This window comes from Dysidea avara, chromosome 10 (genome assembly GCF_963678975.1).
Source record: "Dysidea avara chromosome 10, odDysAvar1.4, whole genome shotgun sequence".
Classification (NCBI taxonomy): Eukaryota; Metazoa; Porifera; class Demospongiae; order Dictyoceratida; family Dysideidae; genus Dysidea; species Dysidea avara.
Genome location: NC_089281.1, coordinates 29,809,786 through 29,832,247, shown reverse-complemented (window position 1 = coordinate 29,832,247; position 22,462 = coordinate 29,809,786). Strand labels below are relative to the sequence as shown.

Genomic DNA, 22,462 nt, shown 5'->3' with positions numbered 1-22,462 from the left:
ATTATATATTATTGCAGTATGCTGAAATTTAGTATTACGACTGCCACAATTACATTGATATCTATCATGATAGGTACTCTTATCTCAATTATCGCACAGCCCAAGATACAGAAATATGGAGTACTGAAATGATATTGTATGCGTGCATGTATCAATGATGTAAGTAACATGAATGGTATATAATCATTGACTACATTATGAAGACTTTCTTGGCTTCACTGAACTGAAATGTTTCATTAGTCTTGGGACATATCACTGATCCATTGTTCTCAGTAGCTAATACTCTTAGTGCCTGAAACAACCAACAAAAGAGGCATCATATCACAATGTGGCCGGTCCCTACTCTCCTTGTTAACTATAAAATCTATTATCAACTTTCAGAACTTTGACTTGCTCCCCACAAACAAACAAACAAACAAACATCAACAGTAATACTGACCACTCCAACAGAAACATGGTCATAAATGCCATAAGCACCTACTGAGCAAGGGTCTCATATTGTCTGAATGATAGTTCCAACATTATTCACTTGTGAAGCTGATAGGTTGTGGTACCCCCCCCCCCCCCCCCCCCCACCCCCAAAATAACATTTGTTTCAAATTCACGTAGATGTTTAGTAAGTGCAAACCTGATTCTTCTTTATGGAAGAGGAGTTGTTCTGATACTCTGAATAATGAAACATTGGGGATAAGCTTCATCACGCTACATCACATATGTAGCAAATTCCTTTCTTTTTTTTAAAACCAGGAGGCGGCTGAGGGCCGGCTGTTGGCACGCACCTGGTTTACTGAAATTATTTTCATAAAAATGTGCGTGTACCTACCTATCTATCTACCTATATTTGCCCAAATACACCCATGTGAGCAAATTCTTAGTGGTAAAAGCAGTCCGCCTATGAGAATTAAACACTCGTATTAAACTTCAGCATTGGTAAGCTTTGTACTGAGGCGGCTTCTTTTCATTTGAAATACAGGTGTAGCAACTCTACAAACTTCACAAACTATCTTCTCATTTGGCTCTTCAGGTATTTAACTACCAATAGGCTATTATGAAAAGCATCTCTCTTTGACTTAAAAGGGTGTGTGCCCATACATATGCAAACAAAAATGAAAGGGCAACTTTGAGGAAAAATAGTTAAACATGATAGACTATAAACAGTTGAGAAAATACTTTTGTGCGTAATATAGTGGTTTGTTTGAATAGCGTTTCCTTAGCAATGTAATTAGAGAATTACAAAATAATTCACCAATTACATAATATGAAATTACAATATACTTTCAATAATTCTGTAAGCATAATTACATTATTACAAAACAGAAACCTATTAGTTAAATTGTTGATTACATGTATATAACTAGCTCTGCATGGCGCCTGGTTTTTAGAAGTAGTACAACATCAACTTGTTACTGTTGACAGTGAACCAGCAGCAACCAGATGTGGCATGACAAGAATCCAGAAAAGTTCAGTTGGTTAGACTCTTCACCAAATAACATACCAGTACATCATAAATGTGTTTTAGTCACAAATAACACTGTATACCAGATTCTCTCACAGCAGGTGTTTAAAATTGCTGCGCATAGCAACAGACAGACACAGACAGAGTACAGTCTAGCCACCCATATGACACTAACTACAATTTACTTACATTTTCTCCATACACATATCCGTTAGGTAGAGCCATTGGAGGATTATTATCATCCATCACTTTACCAGAGAGGGTACATATCAAATGAGACTGAGCACAGTGAGAGTATGGTAGTGGTCTGGCTAGCTCCCCTAGTGGCTCTGTACACACTGGACACCTCAAGTCAACTTGATCAGACTTGCCACAATGACTGGATAGTAGCTAAGGACAGGGTGAGGATTCAACACTACTCATAGAACACAAAACACCCTAACAGAGCAGTCAGCCAACTTGATTGGATAGTCAAGTAGAGGATTAAATAGTGTACAATAATATCCAAACATTGGACCATAATGAAAGTGTACAACTATACGTTTCTCTTATTGTACATACACCACTGTGAACTGTCACCTGCTAAGAAGATTAACAGGTTCCACCATAGAATATGTCACTTTCATGGGGAATCAGAAAACTATCAAGGTTTACAAACTGGAGCCCCTCAATTACCTCCCTTTCCAAATGCACACACAATTAATAACAGGTTGAGGATACGGTGTCTTCAAGGATGACAGGCCAGCTTGTAGTGTTACTGACAACATTGACTGGCCATTGAGTTGATGTAGAGAATAGTTCTCCTGGTGGAATAGCTTGATCAAGTCACTCCATCGACTCTCTGAGAACAACTTCTACACAACAACACAAGTACAAGAAGGTAGTTGACAGAGATAATCAGAAGGCTATCAGAAAAACCTGTACTTTCACAAATCTGCATCCTATCAGTACCACCAGATAATATATGACACATGAATCGGAAACGCCCATTAAATTATTTACCTATCCTAGTTACTGTGCACCAATACATTGGGAAATTTGTTGAAATGTACTGATTGGCTGTTTGGCTTTCTCTCACTTGTTTGAAGGCCAGTTTGAAGGTATGGACATTCCTTTACATTGTTTATTGCGTAGCATTTTGTACTGAATAAGAACACCCTATTTTTGTGGACATATCATTGGCGACAGGTGGATATTGGCAGGTAGCGTTAGCAAATATTTCAGCAACATTGCTACCAGCTAACTTAACATAGCCTCTATGTGACAACCAAATAAATGTTTGATAGATTGAAATGAATTTTTAGCCAAAGACTTGTTCAACTTGGGTAAAACAATTGCCCAAAGTAGCACCTGTTTTCTGTCATTTTATCAAAACAGTCTGAGTATACAGTGGAACATTGGATGTCTGGTTAGCTAAAGCCACTCTACCTGCTACAAGTGAAGTTAAGAACAGCAAACAAACGATGCTACACTACCTGTAACAACCATAAACTTTTCGCACTGCAATGGTAATGAGGATGGTCTATGACATCACTATGTACATAATATGGGCATTTTCAATTCATGGTTCGTATATTATCTATGGTACCACGAAGTCCACAAGTCCACCCAGAACAATATATACCCATCAATGTTTAGTAGCTAATTACAATTATATTGCAATGCGAAATACTGGCAAATCTCAATCATTACAACTCTCATCAACTCACTTCATACTTCTTACATGATGTACCAGGCTGAAATGCAAGTAGAGTCATGGCTACTTGAACTTCCTTCACATGTGCCTCCTCAACATTTGAGAAGTGCTTACGAGCATATCTAACATGATGACCATTTTAAGTTGACTAACTTCTACCCATTTCCCCTACCTGATTGCCTCCATTCTCTTTTCACCTCTGACTAATTCGATGAAATTTTGTAAATGAGTTCTGAATTCTAATGAACTCTGTTGAATTACAGATATCACTAAATACACACCAATTGGTTGGTTGGTTCACCTTCAGTTTCTTTAGTTTGGATCTGTTCTCATGACACCATGATAAACATGGTTGGGTGTCATGGTTACGGAGACCTGACTCCACCTTCTGGGCTACCAGGAACAGCTCAACATCTACTAAATCCTTGGGAGAGAACATGCTCCTTAAAGTATAAAATTCTAATTTCTTTCCAACACAGCAAGGGTTGTACCTTCCCCTCAATAAGTACAATATTTGCATTGACGTCATAATTGACAAAATGGCCATGTTAGTGTGGGGGCTTCATCACGTTTTCATCCGTAGTAACCGAAATGAGCTTTGTTTGTGGTTTTGATGACATGGAACATAAGGTAAAAGGCTAGTTAGCATGATGTGGTGATGTGAAATAATCCACCAGGCAAAATCAGACCTAAGTTTCGATATGGATGCAAAACTGTGCCCATTGTTTTGTAAGTAAACATGCATGCTTCACCTTGCTCCTTCCTGCTGTATAATTGTAAACATTATCATAGCGAAACGTCATCTCTCTCAATACCCCTTGGCCACAAAGTCCCCCACACTATCGCTGCCATTTTTACGTTGTGACATCAATGCAGATAAGGTTCATACTGACAGACACCTTTGAAGCTACAACACAATATAACATGGTCACAAGAAAGCATTTATACTAACAAATGACATATACAGTGGAACCTGTTAATTAGGACATTTGACCATAAAGACACTTGTATAATGTGGACACTTGGTAATGGCCCCAAGGTATCTTTTAATCCATTTACAAATTGTCCTGCTTGCAATGCCAGAAGAACTGGAGAAGTTCAATTCTTGCAGCGTTTCCAGCACAGTTAATTGCAGGCAACGACGCAAGCTATATGGAAACTAGCCTTAATGGAATGTATACCAGGGCAGTCTCACATAGACCAGACCGACTTTTTTCTTTTGTGTGTGTGGATGGGAAAAAAGTGGTCTGGTACAATTATGATAGAATTTCTAAGTAGCATTCCACCAGCTCTACGGTGGGCCATCAACATGTTTTATAGTATAATAGTCACAGCACCTAAAGTGTAAAAACAGAATCGCTTCACTAATCAGCACCCACTGTAGAGTTGGTGATAGAGCTGGTGGAATACTACACAGTAATTCTATCATAAGTGTACCAGACCATTTTTCCCCCACCTGCACACAAAAGGAAAAGTCAGTCTGGTCTATGCTAGGTGATCTCTGTTGTGAACCACTACCATGGTACGTGGTCGTGGTGCACAGTATTGACTTACAGTTTGTTTAATGGACCCAGGTGTTAGTCTCGTAGGCTGTTTGTAAAATTCCTAATAGAACACTCAGAGTACACTAGTAAGTAGTAAGGTTACTACTGAGTATGAAGTCAAAAGGAACTGATAAAAGTTGTTCATTATCTTTTTTTTTCAGACTACAATAAAATCTGGACACTTTTTGGGGACAAAAACTGCATAGCCTTCCTGTCCTTCTCCATGTCTATGAACTGCATATTGCAAGTAAAATGCTTCCAATAGATTGTTACAAAAATTTTTTTTAAAAGTTTATTCAATTGAATTTTCTACTGACTAACTGCCTGCCTGCCTGATGCCAGGAAAGCATAACTCGATAACGGCTAAGGCTACAGGCTTAATGTTCGACGTCACTTCATCCCAAGATGTGCCTTTTGGCATACTGCAGTACATACAATGCATGCATCATGGACTTACCTTTGTCCTCCCTTGTGTCCTACTTCTTTTTGCTGACAGCCCAAGTGTTGATTTGCGGTAGCACAATGGTTTCCCTACGTTTGTAAATGGGAATCTTCATTTGTAACATTGTGCAACAGGCTGAAAGCAAAGCGTAATGGCCACTTCAGCAATTGATAATTGCTAGATAAAATTGAAGCCTCTTCACTTCGAGTCAACAATTTATAGCTGGGGTGTGTGTTCAGACAAAAACATTACCATCCTTTCTTTTGATGCGGTATGCGTCGGTTCACTAGTCATAATAATGTTACAAAAAAAAGTTAAAAAACAAGTACAAGGAAAATAAAGATTAGGGATCATAGAAAAAAGTAGGGAAACAAGGGAGGTTGCCTACACCTGCAGATAAATTACAGTGGAACCTCTCTTAACAAACTCCCCAAATAAGGACACAATAGAAAACACCTCCATAATAAGAACAAAAAGTTTTGGTCTAACAAGTCTGGTAATACATTTTTTACCTCTGAAAGAGGAAAACTTCTATATTAGAACAAAAAGTGATCAAAATTCTGGGTCCCAAAATGTCTGTAGTAGAGAGGTTCGACATTTAATCCCTACATCTGCAGATATACTAGTGGACATTTACTTTCTGATTCAGTCATGGGTATAGACTGAAGTAGGGATTAAATATTCACTAGTGTATTCAAGTGTAGGCGACCTCTCTTGTTTCCCTACTTTTTTTTCTATGACGCCTAATTGAAAATTCCAGTTAAGGTTGTAAAGTAAAGCAGTTCAATTGGTAAGGAAACAATCATGAATAATGGTTTAACTGAATAATGCTGATGATTAGCTGCCAGCTGATTACTTAATAGCAACATGTAACTTGATGATTAATTTTCAATATGCAAATACTCGTAGGTAACTACCATAAAAAAATTTTTTTTCACAAAAAAATATTTAAATAGAGGATCATTGAAAAAACAAAAGAAACAAGAGTCAACAACAAGTCAGCATGTTACACCTCATTCACAGTGTCCCGGGTTATTTACAACTTGGGTTATCAAACTCAAGCCAGCCTTTGTTCACACTGCTGCTCAACAGGCAGGCTGGGGGTTGCACATGCTGACAAGTGCACAGCACAATGTATCAAACAGTACAGTAGTACTGCTTAGTTTAGTAGTGTTCCCCCTAAAGTGACGTGCCTCTAAAAATGCTGCATCTAAAAGCTATCATAGAAATATCAATTTTGTTATTGTTATTTGTTAATGCTTTATAGCACAAGTGCTGAAGGTCTACCAGGTGTCCTACAGCCTGCTCAAACATATGCTCAAAGACTTTAGCTACTTAAGGTGTGTTTGAAGGAAAATCAATGACTGGACCTAGGTAGCCTCGAACCTGCAGCCATCCGATTTACACTCGAACGCTTACAGGAGTCTACCAGGTGGTCAGGATGTTTTCTCCTTGTTATTTTCATGTAATTATATCCATAGGAATTCTAGAGAGTAACTCATTATCTCTAAGTACCCCCAAGTAGAACCAAATGGACACTAGTTTATTTCATACATGATGAAAGTCATGTCTAATCATTCAACATCCAATACAGTGTTAAAAACAAGAAAATACAGGTGACCAAATACAGAATTAAAAACAACAACATCAAAACCTGTACTTTTGTCTGCCAGCCAGCCAGCCAGCCAGACTACAGTCGCAAGGCTAGAGGCCAAATTAAGTAGTGCATGGCCACCATTTTATACCACAACAACAGACTCACCTTCTGCACTTTGCTATTCCTTTTATCTTCAATTAAATGGTCACCTTCTTCATGCCAGGAAACCATACCAAGGCGTTAATTTTCCAACACTCAATGTTGGGACAGTTACTTTTTAAAAGTAGCTAGTAACTAGTTACATATTACTTGTAACAGAACTATTTAGTTACAGTTACATATTACCCATAAAATAAAGTAACTATAATACTATTACATATTATATTACTTTGTGTCCATAACCTTAAGCTGTCACGTGTGAAACTACCACCTTATCACGTGACATGATTGCGTTGTTGGACAATGTGCAAATCTTGGTTATAAGTAAGAAGCTGGTGAATAAGCTTCATTCAGTAGGCTTCATTACTTCGTTGTGGCTAGGCGTTACTCAGTGGATCACTAATGAGATTAGTAAGTTCGAGACTTGTAGTAATAATATTAGATTTGTTACAGTAACTATATTACTTTGGTAACGCGTTACATTTGTAAGTAAAGTAACTTGAGTTATATTACCTGTTTTTATAGCGTATTTCGTTATATTACTTAGTCACCACAAAAGTAATAATATTATGTAACGCGTTACTCCCAACACCATTAACACTTTCCTAAAAGCGCATATTCAGAAGCCACAAAACTATTTGAGGTGCTTAATGGACTGTAGCATCAGGTAGCAGCTAAGCTGGGCTTATAAAATGATTACAATGGGCCACGCCCCCATATATGATCAGAACATGCTACCACACCTCTAATAATCAATGCTGATGCCACACTGCTCAACGATCTAGCCCCGTAGAAAACAAGGTATTGTACCATGCTCCCTAGCTTAATCTACTGTGTAGTATTGTAGCGAGATGGAGATACTTTAATACAGCAATTAATTTACAACCACACAAGTATTATATTTTATTTCCATGCTCTAACAAAAAAGTTGATAAACTAGTGTAATAAAATGAAGTAGAGTTCAAGCAATAGAAAGCAGTGAAACAAGAGATGATGGTAGCTATCCTGACTTAGCATTGTATCAATCCCTACTTTGGCACTGTAAAAACATGCCATCTCTTTGCTTTTTATCACTGGAACACTGCTTCATTTTAAAATTTCTAGTAAATGTATAATAAGCCATCCTTCGTTTAGACGCTTAATAAAACTGTAGTGTAGACATGAAATATGATGGAAATGCTTGGCTAAAGGGAAAGCCCCGTATTCTGGAAAAACAAAATGATGCTCCAGTAAGTAGCGATGAATCATTATACTAATAGTTATTGAGAAGTTATAACCACTATAATGGGTGCTTCTTTTGCCAATGACAGTAGAACAATGGGAGTCTACATACTAGAAGCATGGCATGTCTCATAGTATGTTGTAAGGGTTGTAGAATATTAGAGTGTACAAAATACTCACTGTGTGGCCAACAGAAGTAAATTAACCCAGCCCGGTATGTGTTCACATTGTATCTTAGCTTGGGCCAGCCCACTTTGTTTTCGTCATGCCATGTCACCATGGCTTAATTGATTCACACTGTATTTGGTGTCAACCACTTAAAAGCCTATCACTTGAAATTGTCATGTGCAGATCTCTATTTGGACTCAATGGATATGGTACAGACTAAGGGAAAATGTAGTAGTTCTACCGTATATCAGGAAATTTCCAGAAGGTTAAAACTCAGAAACAAGAAAGCATTATCGAAAAAATATATTTTTCATAATTTATTAGTACAAGGAGCAATATTACACCTTAGAAGTGATAATCAAAGAAATCATATAGACGAAGTTCGAGTGTATGTTATCAGCTAGCTAGCTACAGTATAGCTATATAGGCACTGGGACACTGGAAGACAAACATGATTCAAGCTTTATCACAAGTAACACCACGAGTCTTGAAGCCTAAGAGCTCAAGAAAATCATTATCCTAGCCTGAGTGAAACGAAAGCAAATACCTAGAAAGGCTGAGAAAATGCCAACTAATCATGGCTCAATCCACAGGCCATTTGGATTAAGACCAAACAACATGCTTCAAGCTATACCCATGTTGCTAGTTGCTTGCTAAGACTTTGCCATGTCTACATTGTGATATATATTTAGCATTTGCTGCACTTATCTGCTGTGACTTATAGAAGTAGTACTGTATAGCGGGGAAATTTTCGAAAGGTTAAATTTTCAAAGAGTACTTGATTGAAAGTTCAAAAAAAAAATTTTGAAACATTTTCTCTTTACTGCATCGTCGCACTGTAGATAATTAACCCTAGAAAGATCCATGAAGTTAAATTGGATGAAGCTAAAAATGGTTGTGTTGATCATGTACACTAGAATTTGCTGCTCTGATTGCTCAGTATAGATATTAATAAAGGCTTTGGTAGAATCTTGTCTAGCTAGCTACCTCTTCTATTCTTCAAGCTTTCAACTTATCCTATGTATCAACATCAGACAGCTAGGGTGTGAACTATGCATGACAGTTTAGGCTTTCAAGTGCTTGACACCAGAACTGTTTGGGCCTGATGAAAGCCCAGGATTATATATAGCATTCCAATAATCTATTATCTACACACATTACATAGTACCAAGGGTATATAATAGGAGGGAGAGTGTCAAACTGCGCTACATGCTGTGAAAAAATGAGCCTGAAAGTCCTATGGGATCGTTCAAACAACTCGGTGATTTGCCTTGCCTCGGCAGTTCTACTTGGAATTTCAGCAATTGCAATTCCACGTGGACCACCCGTCAAAACACTTGTAAAGTGTTAAATCTGAACGATCAATAGCAAAAGAAGAAACGATGGTATGATGGCTACTTTACAGGTTCATTATTCACAGCCTATTGCATAGTTTGACACTCTCCCTCCCCATTATATGTGACCAGATCTGCAAAAACTTGATACAATCACGCATTTTTCGAATTCCTGTTTATTAAACATTTATAATCTACCTAGCCTAATGTAACCTCTGGCAAAGTTTCAGCCTCATATGCCCATTAACCCTTTAGGAGTTACAGCCCTACAAAGTAGCAACAGCAGAAAATCGATTTGTACGGAAAATAAATTACAGGCACTTACAAAAACGGTTACAACTTACCAACGGATTAGGGTACAGAGCTGCAATTTTCACCATCATGTTCGCCATGAATAGGGAAAGCAATTTCTGGGTAAGTGTGTCCTTTACTTACTTTTCTTCACTGCATACAAAGGCAAAATTTATGAAGAAAAATCGATCACATACAATTGCTTCGACGTGATGTAAACAAACACTCATAACTTGCGAATCCTTTGGTTTACTGCAATGAAACAAAGATTTTCCAACTCCTCTTGAGCAGGCAAATAAGATGGCATCCAAGTTTTCATTGTTAGTCCCTTCCTTCACTAACAAAAAAGGCGTTTTAAAATTTATGGAATTGTTTCAATAATACGCAAGTATTTCACTCATTGTATTCAATGCTTTATACTGTAAATTTAGGTTTGCGCGATTGTGTGTGGGTTTTCACAGATCCGGTCACATATACTCTTAATAGTACCAAGAGTTCATAATATTGAGGAGAATATCCTAGTCTCATATATTCCTTATTCCTGTAGGACATATTGTGAAGTTATATATGATGTAGCACTTCGCAATCATGTCACGTGATAAGGTGGTAGTTTCACACATGACAGCTTAAGGCTGTGGACACAAAGTAATATAACATGTAATATTATTATAGTTACTTTATTTTATGGGTAATATGTAACTGTAACCCGTCTTTGTATAATTAATGATGTCATTAGATCAACATGATATGAATTGAATGCGTGCCTAACAACGTCACTAGCAACCAAATTAATTCCAGTTCTAATCACCGAACTACAATTGTTCCTTCATGGGTTCAGACCACTTCGTAGGCATTTCTTGCTAGGCCATCCGCGAATGCGGCTATCCTGAGCGTTGTGAGTGTGGAATGGTACTAACAATTCTTGCACTTTACAGCTGCTAGTACGTCACAAACCACAACATCTTGTTGTTACATCATAACTTCACAATCCGCCCTTCTACAGGGCCATATGAAAGTAGGATACTCTCCTCAGTATATATATTAACTCTTGATAATACTACTCACTTCAATTTCAGAGTTCTTGGCTATAGCAATGGCTGTACTGTATAGTCCACTCCTCAAGAAATGATCCACAATCATCCTGTCCATTCTTTTCTTCTTCCATACTATACTAGCGTCTGGTGTTAGTTGACCTGATGCAAATGACTTCAAATGTTCTAATCTTATCTTTAAACATCTGGTACAAACTCTTTCGTCATCTATACACTCTTCTGCCTGAGTTTTTCTTGCTTTAAATAGTTAGAATACAACAATTTCTCACAAACCTTACGCTTTAGCGAACTCAATTTTTGTAAGACATTATCTAACGTGTTAACCACATCGCCTGTAGTAGAACTAACGTCTCTAGAACGAGTGCTTGCCTCGGATACCGCGCTTAACACGTAGCTCAATTCTCTGTCGATTACTTTCTGAGCTCCTCTAAACGTCTTGTTCAGTCCTTCATAAGGTACCTTGAGAAATAAATTAATTACAACAGCGATATAATTATTAGTATACTTTTAACGTTGAATGCTCAAATGTTCGAATTTCGTCCATCCTTTTAAGCGCACGTGCAACAGCCACAACTTGTAAAAAAAATAATTAAAAAAAACCAACCTGTATTAAATATTTTGAAATACGCGAGGAAATACGAGTCTGAAAATTAAAGAAGCTCTATTTACCCTGATTCAGATATAGTCCTCAACCCAACAAATTATACCCTACAACAATGGCTACTAGGGAACAGAAGCGACGTCTTTCTGAAACAAGTGGATCCGCTAGCAAACGTTCAAAGGATGAAACGGGTATGTCCTGTGCACGCCCTCCGGCCTATATAAACCAGTAAATCTATTGCAAATGGTTTAGCTAGCAAATTGTTCCATCCATTCTACTACCCCATACTGAGTGCTCTACTATCCATGGTCAAACCATTGCAAACCACACGAGTCAGGATACTAAGGACAGTGTTAAAGCGCATAATCAGTTTTGTTGACACAATTTCCTCACCATCTGGTCTAACTTCACACCTAATTTGTAATTGTCGGAAGGGGGGAAACAACATTATGTGATGGTAACAGGCATATCTGCTCTCTATTGTGTTGGAGCATTTCAGCCAACATGGTTACAATCATGCATCATGCACTAATATATATGACACGATTAATTTTTTTTCTGGGGTAGATGGAATTCCCTTGCCACCACCCCCCGCACTGGCTGTCAAGTGCTGGACAGCTGGATAACACTAGAATAAAGCTATTGGGCATTGGCATTAAGCCTGCCCTCAAAGTAGGCCAACAAATGTAGATGTACAAAAGCACGATGCACATGATGGCTGAGAGAAGCAAAATCTACATCTCAACCAATATAGACAGCGACTATAGTTCATTTCCCGTTTATGGAAGCTAGTTTCTTATGCACTGTGGTTGCAGCTGGTTCCATGCCTCCACAAGCAGAAAAAATCAGAAGTGAGAAGCAAGCTTTCTCAACCTCTCTCACCCTCACAGGATTCATTTCTGAGAGTTTCTTTATACCTGTTTCAGTTTACACCAGTCATACAACCAATAATAGTGAACTGTTTGCTTTGAACTTGAAACCCTACAAATAAGCCAGTTGACATTGCTAATGTCTTGAATGACCTCATATGCTTTGACCTTAGAACTCCACTAGTATAAAAACGCTTGGTTCGTTTCCAATTAATGCACTATTTCTGAGCTGCTGCTAATAGTTTGTGAATACTGCTGAAAACTTGTTGAAGAGAGCAATGGGTAAGTGTTAGACTGTAGTGTAGTATTTTTGTGACTAGTTTTAGTTTTATCCTGTTAAACTTGTGTAGGTTTTGTTGCTGTTCATATAATTATGTTTTATAGGCTGTGGATTGATTAGTTGAGTGGATAGGCTTGCTAGAGCCTATTATGTTTTGTTTATTAAATAGTTTATTAGCTGTAGGTGTGTTTAATAGCTCTTTCCGGTGCTAGTTGTGTATTGTGTGCATTAATTGTAGTTCAGTTAGTGGTCTTTAGTGCAGGGCTTGCTGCAGTGTGTGTACATGTAGGACTTAAGATATTAGAGGCATCTTTAGTCTACCGGAATGCATTCCTCAGCTGGTGCCAGGACTAGATGCCATTTTGTAGAGGCTTGTGTGATGTGGTAAATCAACTAGCAGTTAAACAACAGGGCAGCATGTGTGGTCCTCATTGTTTTATGTGTGTGGTGTGAGGCATTGTGTTGGAGTAACAAAAATATGAACCTTGTTGTAACATCTAATTACTTTTATCATAATCACATCCTGTGGTTTGTGGTGACAGGACAGCACCTAATGGTCATGCAAAGCTCATTTTTCAGTATGAAGCCTGCTAAAATCAGGTCACTATTTAATGAGCTAAAGAATTCAAAGCCAACCTGACAATACTAAACATGTTAACTTAAAAGTACAAAGTGTATGGTCAACTTAGTACTGAGGTCAAGCTTGGTAGTAACCAGGTTTTACTAATTATTTGGTGTTTTATTTCTCTATATAGCTGACAACAAACCTCTGGTGCTTTTATTAGCTCCCTGTGATGGATCATTGGAAAAGAAGTGTCTGGAGGACGTTGCTGTAGTCAAACATAACACAGATGTCTTTGATGATTTCTGTCAGCTATCTGATGAAGATTGTGCCAATGCCTATGCCATTCTTCTTGGACATATGGGACATGTCACCGAAGGCTTGATCAAGAAGTGTCCCAAACTAAGAGTGGTAGCAAGGCACGGTACTGGTGTGGATAACGTTGATATTGATGCTGCGTCCAAGGCTGGTGTGATGGTGTGTAACGTTCCGGACTATGGGATTGAAGAAGTTGCTGACACTGCTTTCTCCCACATCCTCAGCTTGTACCGCCAAACCACATTCCTGTATGAAGGCCTTCGTAAGGGACAACCTCTGGGTTCTTATGACGAACTAGTGTCTGCAGCTGGAGCATCTCACAGGATTCGGGGAAGCACTCTCGGGTTGATTGGCCTTGGCAACATTGGAATGGCAGTAGCTATACGTGCTAAAGCTTTTGGCTTCAATGTCCGTTTCTATGACCCTTTTCTTCATGATGGTCTTGAGAAGGGTCTTGGTGGTGTCCTGCGTGTGCACACTGTTGAAGAAGTCATCACTGCTAGCGACTGTGTTTCCATTCATTGCCCACTTACCAAAGACAACAGGCACGTCATTAATGAAAAAACATTGAAGTTGTTTAAGAAGGAAGCATTTCTGGTGAATGTTTCAAGAGGTGGGTTGGTAGATGAAGCTGCATTAGTCAAGGCCTTGAAGGAGGGGTGGATTGCAGGTGCAGCACTTGATGTACAAGAAAAGGAGCCATTTACATTTGCTGACAGCATCCTAGGAGAAGCTCCGAATCTCATTTGCACTCCACATGCTGCTTGGTATAGTGCAGAGAGTATGAAAGAAGCTCGAGAGGGTGCCTGCAAGCCAGTCAGATGTGCAGTAACCAATAATGACCCTAATGGTGTAAGGAATTGTCTCAACAAACGTCAGATAAATATGGACGCCTGTCAAGCTAGGTGGAAGTAACTGGACAAATTGTTTGTCTTCCTATCATTAGACTGCTGACTTTGTAGTATAGGCACATAGTAGCTTATAGACTGATCAATATACAATGTATACAGTATTCAGTTTGTTGTGTAACTATTTGTTAGTCTACATCTATGGATGAGTCTGAGTCAAGTTGCAGTTCATCAGAGTCGGATCCTGCTTTGTCATCTTCACTCCTCCGGTTGCTCTCTCTTATACACATGATCAATACAGTAACAGCAACCGACATTATCAAAGTTCCAAAAATCAAACCTAGAAAAATAGGGAGTGTGACTACAGCTTGCGGACAATCTTTTGCAGTAACATTGCCACCACTCGAACCACCTTCACTGCCTGTGAATTCAATGCCACTAAAGTTGCCTCCTTGGTTGTAGCTTTTAGAAAGAGTGACCATACGAGGGAATTGTTTGTTGGGACCACCTTCAACTGGGAAAAGCACTTGTAGAGCATATCTTATTCTCTGCACAAAGGCTACATTATATGGGTCCACAACACTACTCTTTGAAAACGTGGGGAAGTTCATGCGAATAATGTTGCCCGCCAGCTGAAATTTCTCTTCCATTTCCTCCACAAAATTGTTAGCATCCAAGTAGCTGTCTACACTGGGATAAAAGTACGAGTCCCTGTCAGCTGTGTCTATGTAATATTTCTGTGACTGATAAAGGCTGAATAGGCCATGCGTCATGTTTTCTGCAATAGTTCTTATGATGTGCTGAAGTTCGTATCCTTTCTCGAGGGTCTTTTCTGGCCAGTGGAATGGTACAGACATGCAAGCAACACTCTTAAACATATGAGGATATTTGATGGCAGCATAGCAAGCTAGCAATCCTCCCTCATTGTAACCCACAATATGGACCCTGTGGGTGGGGAACCCCCCAACCTCTACTCTATGTCTTGTCTCAACCTGTACTTGTGGTATCAAGTGATTGATGATGTAATCTAATATGATGTCACCACTACCACCACAACTCTTCTCTACTGCACATGTCTTCAGTTGTTCTTCAAACTCAGTATCTTCACACGCTTCAGTTCTTTCATGGTCCCAGCAATAAAGACAGTTATCCACACAATTGCTATCCAAACATTTCCACTTTCCACCATAGAATGGGTAAAGTAGACAACCAGTATATTCTATTGCTACAATCATGACTTCTTGAACACTGGAATCATGTACAAAGCCTCTCTCCAGCACCTGGAGCATTGCCCTCAGCTCATCAATGCCAAATGTTACCACCAGAGGGTATGTGCGATGCGTGTTGAATTCATAGCTGGGAGGCAAGGCCAGGAGATTTTGTGTTCTAGCAGTCGAGGAGAAAAGGTGTGGGGTACTGACTGATATTGACTTCAATGTCACCAGTTTGTTGTCAAACCAGGGGAACACGGATAACTCCGGGGATAGGAAGTCTGAAGAAACTGGCGAACCGGAAATTGGCAAACGAAAGTAGAAATTAGGTCCAATCATATCATCCTCACCATTCTCATCGCCATAAATCCGGAACTCTACCGCGTGTTGGTTGAATGAGCAACTTGTTGTTGTAGAACAAGCAAACGAAGTCGCATTAATCTTGTATTCGATACTCAGCTTCCACGTATCCAAGCGACCTGTCCTTCTCAGCTCAAGTGGAGTACCCCAGCCAGCCAAGCCCGGCCCTAAGCCACGCACATAAAGGCTACCTGTTCTTTTCTTTCGGCTCTTATCCACTTGTATCCTGGCAGTGATGGAATAGCCAAACGTTAGCGGCTCTGGAAAGCTGCAGGTGTTGTCATTGAGGCAGATGGGATCTAGCGCCCATGGCTTCCCTGGTATGTTACATCGGGTATTACGATTATTTCCGTAAACACACTGTGTCGCTACTGGTACAAACTCCCAACTAACCAAGAAGAAAATCAAAAGCAAGCTCGCCCGCATTTTTCCAGCTGCTGATAAAATTTGCGCATGCGCATACGTATTTATTCATAAAATTGCTACGTCATACGTAGATTTTAAGAAATTTTATAACAATACTTGTCTTGAAGCAACTGCCTTTTCTTTCTTCCTAATACCACTCCTGTGATTTGCATAAGGTGACTCCAGGGGTCTGACCGGCGGGCTGGGGTGTACTGGAGTAACCAGGGATGGAGCACTGGATGTTGCCATACCAGAAATATCTACCACTTTAGTATGCTTTTTCTACGTAAATAAACTTAAGATACAGTTTACAACGTGTATCATGTCTACCTTGGTTTGTAATGGGTCTAACACTCCTATGGTAGGGTTGGCATTGAAGACTTTGTTGTAGTTTTGCTCACGATTCACCAACTCCAGCTGGTAAAACCGTTTCTCACTCTACATAACCACAACAACTTAACTGTTGTGCTGGCTTGTGATGGTTACCCACCATTAGTTGTGACAATTCTGCTTCTTGTTCACTACCTATGTTCTTCCAGTATCTGATTTGCTCCAAGTCTTCTGGTCTTGATTCTCGGTTCTGGTATCTGCGCTTCATATCTTCTAACCTACAACATGAATCAGGTAAGCACTGCAGATAAATCATGCCTTGATTAAGTACCTTTCTTTTGAGATGGTGAGCTCTGTGTTAAGAATATCTTTGGCCTTGTTAAAGTCTGCTAGTAATAGTTGGATCTTGTGTTCGTAGTAGGAGGAAGATGATTTCAGCTCTACCTTGTGAGCCTTTAGCAGCTCTTGTTCACGATGTCTATGGGAGGAGAATCAGTACATAACTTACATACAAATTGCATAATGGATGTCCCATAGCCAGCATAGTTCTACATTAAAAATTGTATGGTTTACACAAAATGTTATGTACATACTAATTTTGCTAACTCTCTATTAGAACATACAATCTAACACAGCACACAAAATGCAATCATACAGACATAAATTTGTGCGTGCGTGCGTGCGTGCGTGCATGTGTGTGCCTGGAGAAGGCAGGGAGCAAGGGAAACTAAGGAATGTAATATGAGTTTTAAAATATTACAATCCACACAAATTCTAAACTATTTGTCTATTATCTTCAAAGTTTGTTAGTTAGAATGTAGTCTCGTACCCAGTCGGGTTTGCGCTAATGCGCAAATACCGTCTGGTGACAATGCTTGAGTTTCTTGGGCCCAGAAGTGCTATCCAGCCAAAATATTGACTGGCCAATCAGAATTGACGAGTTGCATAATTGCATGAATGTATTGGAAGTAGACGAAAAAGCAGACGATTTAAAGCCATTTATCAGAAGTTACTCACCTAGGTTGTTCAAAATGTTTGTTGTCAAGTAGTTTTTTTCGATCTCACCTTATGAATCGTGACTCGACGTTTCACCAGAAATGAAACGCTTGTCTTGTCCAGAAAGTAAGCTATTAAGAAGCAAACTGTGGGTGGTAGTATTGAGATTTATCCTTTGAGTTTGCTGTGTCAGTGCCACACCGTGCTGGATATTGGTGTATTGAATCCCTAGATGATCTGAACGCTAATGATGCCTGTCTTGTCCAGAAAGTAAGCTAACAGTAAGGACATTTTATTTTTGGCTTTGCCAATTTTCGTTTGATGAATGTAGTAAACACCCACCAGCGAGACCACAGGTTACTATTTAGTAACCCCGCCACAGGTTTCTATTGGATTTAGTACCCTCAGACATCAAAGGTAATAATTATTACGATTTTCTATGAATAGAAAATAGCTTTCACCAGAAGCATGTATAGCTTGTTAACCAGATTCTGCTTTTTGACAACATATTGCTTGCTATATTTTAGAACTCACTGCAACTGAGCTGTTGATTCTCTTCGAATGGTTAAAATTTGCTGCACTTTCAGCTCCATTTCTTTATTGAGGTCCTTCACAGCTCTCTTTAGTTCTGATGTGGTGATGTTACTCTGTTTGATCTCTGCTGCCTGGTCTTGAACTTTACCCTCCAACATGGAGATCTTACTCATACAATCCTTCACCTAATATGGGTATGGGAACCTTTTTAGCAGATGTGTATGAGTACAGTGGAACATGATATAGACACTAACAACCAGTAAGGGGCAGATTGAGTAGCTGACAGTGAGTAAACATAAGATGTAGGTGGTCAGGGGTAATTTTATGGTGATAAATTATTAATATTGGATCTGGGTAGCCTTTCAGTGTGTAGCGTACCATATAGCCTGAATATTTTGGGGGCGATATGTCATATATGCTGGTCTAAATATTTCACAGATACAGTGGAACCTCTCTTAACAAACTCTCCAAATAAGGACACAATAGAAAACACTTCCATAATAAGAACAAAAATTTTGGTCCTAACAAGTCTGGTTAATACCTTTTTATCTCTGAAAGAGGAAAACCTCTATATTACAGGAAAACCTCTAAAGCGGCCAAAAATTCTGGGTCCCAAAATGTCCATAATAGAGGTTCCACTGTAAAATCTTTACTCTTTCTTTTAAAACCTCAAAAAAAAAATAAATAAATCAGTAAATTTTTCCCCTGGGTTTGCTCATAAATCCTTGAAACTTTTATAAAAATATGGTTCAACCTTGAAAATATTCCCCCTTGAAATATTTAGGCTATATACGGTACATACCAATGCTGTTATGATTTATCTCTGTGTACATGATTCTTATTCAAACACTTATGGTATTGGTCTTGAATGCTCTATTAGAACATCAATGAAACTGTTGCAGTTTGGTACTGTAACAGGTGTTCCTTGTACAGGCTATGCATAGCATGAACTATATAGCTTGGAAGCTTTGAATTAAGTGAGGGTTCTAAATACCCCATCCTGGATCCATCAATGAAAATCTCCTGATTATCAAGGAGGTATGATTTCAATACCAGTTTAATTAAGGAGAGTGTCTGGATATGCAAGTTGTTGTGTGCAAGTGTATCTAGTGTATCATGTCAGTGAATACATACAACCCATTTCTTACTTCTTTATCTTTCTGTCCAGTGAGATCCTGTACACTCTTTTGATATCCTACAATCTCTTTGGAGTGATCTATCTTTAGTGTATCCAAGGCACTGGCATGATTTTCATTAGCTTCTTTAATTCTGTGTGCTATAAATTGCACAGTAGTATGCACTATACACATATACAGTGGAACTTCTCTTAAAAGACCATCTGAGTAAAGGACATGGCACATTTAACCTCTCTATACATTTTCTGTCAATACCAACAGGACAACCTCCTTATATAACAATATCAAAACCAGTAGGTCCTGTTATAAAGCGGTTCCACTGTATCACTGCAGTACCTAGTTCATTTTGATGCTTTTCTTTTAGTGACTGTAAGTCATTTTGTGTCTGCTTGAGTAGCTCTGTTTTCAGTGAGTCTGTAGCTAACTTTGTAGCTAATTTTAATGATTTTAGTTCATCGTGATGTGCTGCGTTTAATGTAGCTTCTAAAGACTATTGTTAAAATGAATAACAAATTTTAACAACAAATGTACAAACCTTGAGTTGTTTATTGTGTTCACTTTCTTGATTAGCTAGTTGCTTGGCATGAGTATAAACTAACACTTCTCTTGCTTTCTCTGAATTTCTCTTCTCTACTTCTAGCTCTTTGATTAACAGTTGTTTCTCAGTTAAAAATGAGTGTTCTTTCTCTGACAAGGACACCTTTGATGATTCTGTTGCTTCCTTAAGCTGTCTTTCAAGAATTGATACCTGAAAAATGGAAAATATGCTGCACTGTAGTGTGTATGCTGTATTAGAGTGTTTCATACCTGTGAAAGTAATTGTGATTTCTGGTGCTTCCATTTCTCACTCTCATCTTTCAATACATTATCCTTGAGAGCTGACAATTCTGCCAGTGCAGAATCTGAAGTTTCCTTGTGCCGTTTTTCTAGTTCAGCTCTTAATGAAGATGACATGTTCTTTAAACGTTCACTCCAAGTTTTATCAAGCTCTGCTGTCAAAGTCACTTTGGCAGCTTCAACCATCTCTTGTGCCCTTTTAGAACAACAAGAATGTTGTTGTTGTACAGTGACAAACTGGGACTAAAATTAGAAAGTGGATTCACCTTACAAATAATTATAACCATACCTGAATTTCTTGATATTTCGTTGTGCTCTTTTCCAATTCCTGTTTTAACTGTACTACAGTTTGTTCAGCAGATTTTAAATCATTCTGGAGAAGTTTAATGTGACTAGAAGCACTACCTAATCCCTTCTTGTTTTCCTCCATTAGTTTCTGTAGTCTCTTCACCTCACACTCAGCAGAGTGTAGTTCACTTTGTGTTTTCTCAAGTCTGTCCTCCATCTGTGACAACTGTGTCTTGTGTGTACTAGATATGTCTGACACTTTGGTCTCTGACATCGACTCCATTTCTTTACGTAACAATTCAAGTTGTTTTTTAGTCTCCTCCTAATTTAACCAATAATTAATATGTACAACAGCACTTGGATACCTTTGCTTCTTTGAGTTTTTGTTGGTGAAGCTCTTCAGATGATTGAAGGACTTTCTTGTGTTCATTTATCAGTGCTGTTTCCTGCTGGCTACACTGTGCATAAGCAGCCTCAATCTCCAGTGCATATTGTGAATGTAATTGTTGTTTTTCCTTTGAAAGTTTCTCCAACTCCTAATGAATAAAGCAACAACTAGATTAGTCATAATAAACAAGTCAACTACCTTTTCTAAAGATTGGATACTTCTTGCTTGTTGTTCATGTGCTGACACACTCGAGTTCTTTATCTCTTCCCTTTCAGTTTCAAGCCACCTAACCTTCTCTTTTAAGGAAGCTACTTCAATTTTCAACTCTTTTATTGTGCCTTGATTAGCAACACGTAAAGCCTCAAGCTTCCCCAGGTTTCCTACATACACAAACAGTGACACAGTTCACACAAACACTGGACAAGAGTTAGTAAACTTACCAGATAATGTTTTCAACTCCTTCATTTGTTGATCATACTGACTGTTAGCAATGTCTAGTTCTAGTTGGAGTTTCCCTACCACATCATTGAGACCTCCCTTCTCACTACTCATGTCCACCATTTTGGATTCAGTCATACTTAATCGTTCCTTAGTCTTGTCCAGTGTTAACTGAAGTTCACGTATTTTACCTTCTGATAGTGCAAGATTGTCTTTGGCTACCCGTAGCTCAGCTGACAGTGAAGATATTTGAGATTTCAATGTTTCTTCCATCTCATGGTGTTCGGACTTTAATCTTTTCTCTTGTTCCCTCCATTTTTCTTGCTGATGATGGATTGTTTCTTCTCTCTCAGAAATATATTCTTGTTTCATATTCAGTAAATCTTGTTGTAGTTGTGCTTGCTCGGTAGCCATTGCCATGATTTCTTCTTCATGTTTAACATCGCTTTGCTCTAACTTGTTCTGTAGCTCAAGCTTTTCTTTCCTCAGTTGCTTCATATCTTCATCATGTTGTTGTTTCATTGTCTTTTCCTTTGACAGTTGAGCATTAAGAGTTTGTTTGAGATTTTCTAATTCAGTGTGCTGTTTTCTAGCTTCACTTTCTGCACTTTCCAGTTGAGACGCTATATTTTTCACTTTCACTGAATGTTCACTAATTAATGCTTGGACCCTGTCTTCTCCCGTATGGAGTTTAGACTCCAGGGAAGACTTCTCAAGCTCCAGTGTAGCTAACTCAGTCTGTAACACACTGATCCTATTTTGTGCCAGCTCCACCTCTCTCTTGTGTGACTCTTCTAACTGTTTCAACCTGTTACTATTCTCGACCTTCATGCCTTCTATCTCTTTGATGTGTACTTGACGAAGTTGTTCGATGAATTCATCATGTTGGTCATTTTTCGTGTTTAGGGAATATATCACCTTGGTGAGCTGTGCCAACTTCTTCAGTATTCTTGAGTGATACTCCTGCGGGATGTAATCTTTCTCTAAGTTAGCGAATGAAGCGCTGCTAGCTGCTAGTTTAGTCCTGGTTGCCGCCATCTTGTTTTTGTTTACCTGTACCCAAGGGGGTTGTTTCCACGGCAACCACCACAGGCAACAAGT

General features: G+C 38.8%; 4 protein-coding genes across 7 annotated transcripts; 1 reads left to right on the top strand and 3 right to left on the bottom strand.

Moving 5' to 3' along the window:
* Positions 1–49: 49 nt before the first annotated feature.
* LOC136268163 (E3 ubiquitin-protein transferase MAEA-like) lies at positions 50–11,588 on the bottom strand. 2 transcript variants are annotated; one of them, XM_066063417.1, is made up of 9 exons: positions 11,466–11,588; positions 11,234–11,419; positions 10,974–11,183; positions 3,454–3,576; positions 3,325–3,401; positions 3,166–3,274; positions 2,177–2,310; positions 1,646–1,835; positions 50–292 (listed from the first exon to the last, which is right to left on the bottom strand). In XM_066063417.1, exons 1-9 carry the CDS (start codon positions 11,502–11,504, stop codon positions 191–193), a joined length of 1,170 nt encoding a protein of 389 aa, XP_065919489.1. In that variant the 5' UTR covers positions 11,505–11,588; the 3' UTR covers positions 50–190. The 2 variants fall into 2 exon arrangements, with proteins under 2 accessions (XP_065919489.1, XP_065919491.1); XM_066063419.1 differs by lacking the exons at positions 10,974–11,183; positions 11,234–11,419; positions 11,466–11,588 and adding an exon at positions 9,962–10,211.
* On the top strand, positions 11,574–14,658 carry LOC136268164 (C-terminal-binding protein 2-like). Of its 2 annotated transcripts, none has more exons than XM_066063420.1 (2): positions 11,574–11,752; positions 13,466–14,658. In XM_066063420.1, exons 1-2 carry the CDS (start codon positions 11,677–11,679, stop codon positions 14,503–14,505), a joined length of 1,116 nt encoding a protein of 371 aa, XP_065919492.1. In that variant the 5' UTR covers positions 11,574–11,676; the 3' UTR covers positions 14,506–14,658. The 2 variants fall into 2 exon arrangements, with proteins under 2 accessions (XP_065919492.1, XP_065919493.1); XM_066063421.1 differs by lacking the exon at positions 11,574–11,752 and adding an exon at positions 12,580–12,712.
* Positions 13,774–16,476, bottom strand: LOC136268159 (uncharacterized). Its single transcript, XM_066063412.1, has one exon. It carries the CDS (start codon positions 16,433–16,435, stop codon positions 14,627–14,629), a length of 1,809 nt encoding a protein of 602 aa, XP_065919484.1. The 5' UTR covers positions 16,436–16,476; the 3' UTR covers positions 13,774–14,626.
* On the bottom strand, positions 16,445–22,442 carry LOC136268158 (protein FAM184A-like). 2 transcript variants are annotated; one of them, XM_066063411.1, is made up of 13 exons: positions 21,364–22,442; positions 21,122–21,303; positions 20,901–21,071; positions 20,537–20,857; positions 20,218–20,484; positions 19,946–20,158; positions 19,747–19,900; positions 19,423–19,550; positions 18,275–18,459; positions 17,076–17,222; positions 16,905–17,022; positions 16,745–16,852; positions 16,445–16,696 (listed from the first exon to the last, which is right to left on the bottom strand). In XM_066063411.1, the coding sequence occupies exons 1-13, from the start codon at positions 22,397–22,399 to the stop codon at positions 16,520–16,522; spliced, it is 3,207 nt and encodes a 1,068-aa protein (XP_065919483.1). In that variant the 5' UTR covers positions 22,400–22,442; the 3' UTR covers positions 16,445–16,519. The 2 variants fall into 2 exon arrangements, with proteins under 2 accessions (XP_065919483.1, XP_065919482.1); XM_066063410.1 differs by having other exon boundaries at positions 20,218–20,490; positions 21,364–22,441.
* Between the last annotated feature and the right edge of the window lie 20 nt (positions 22,443–22,462).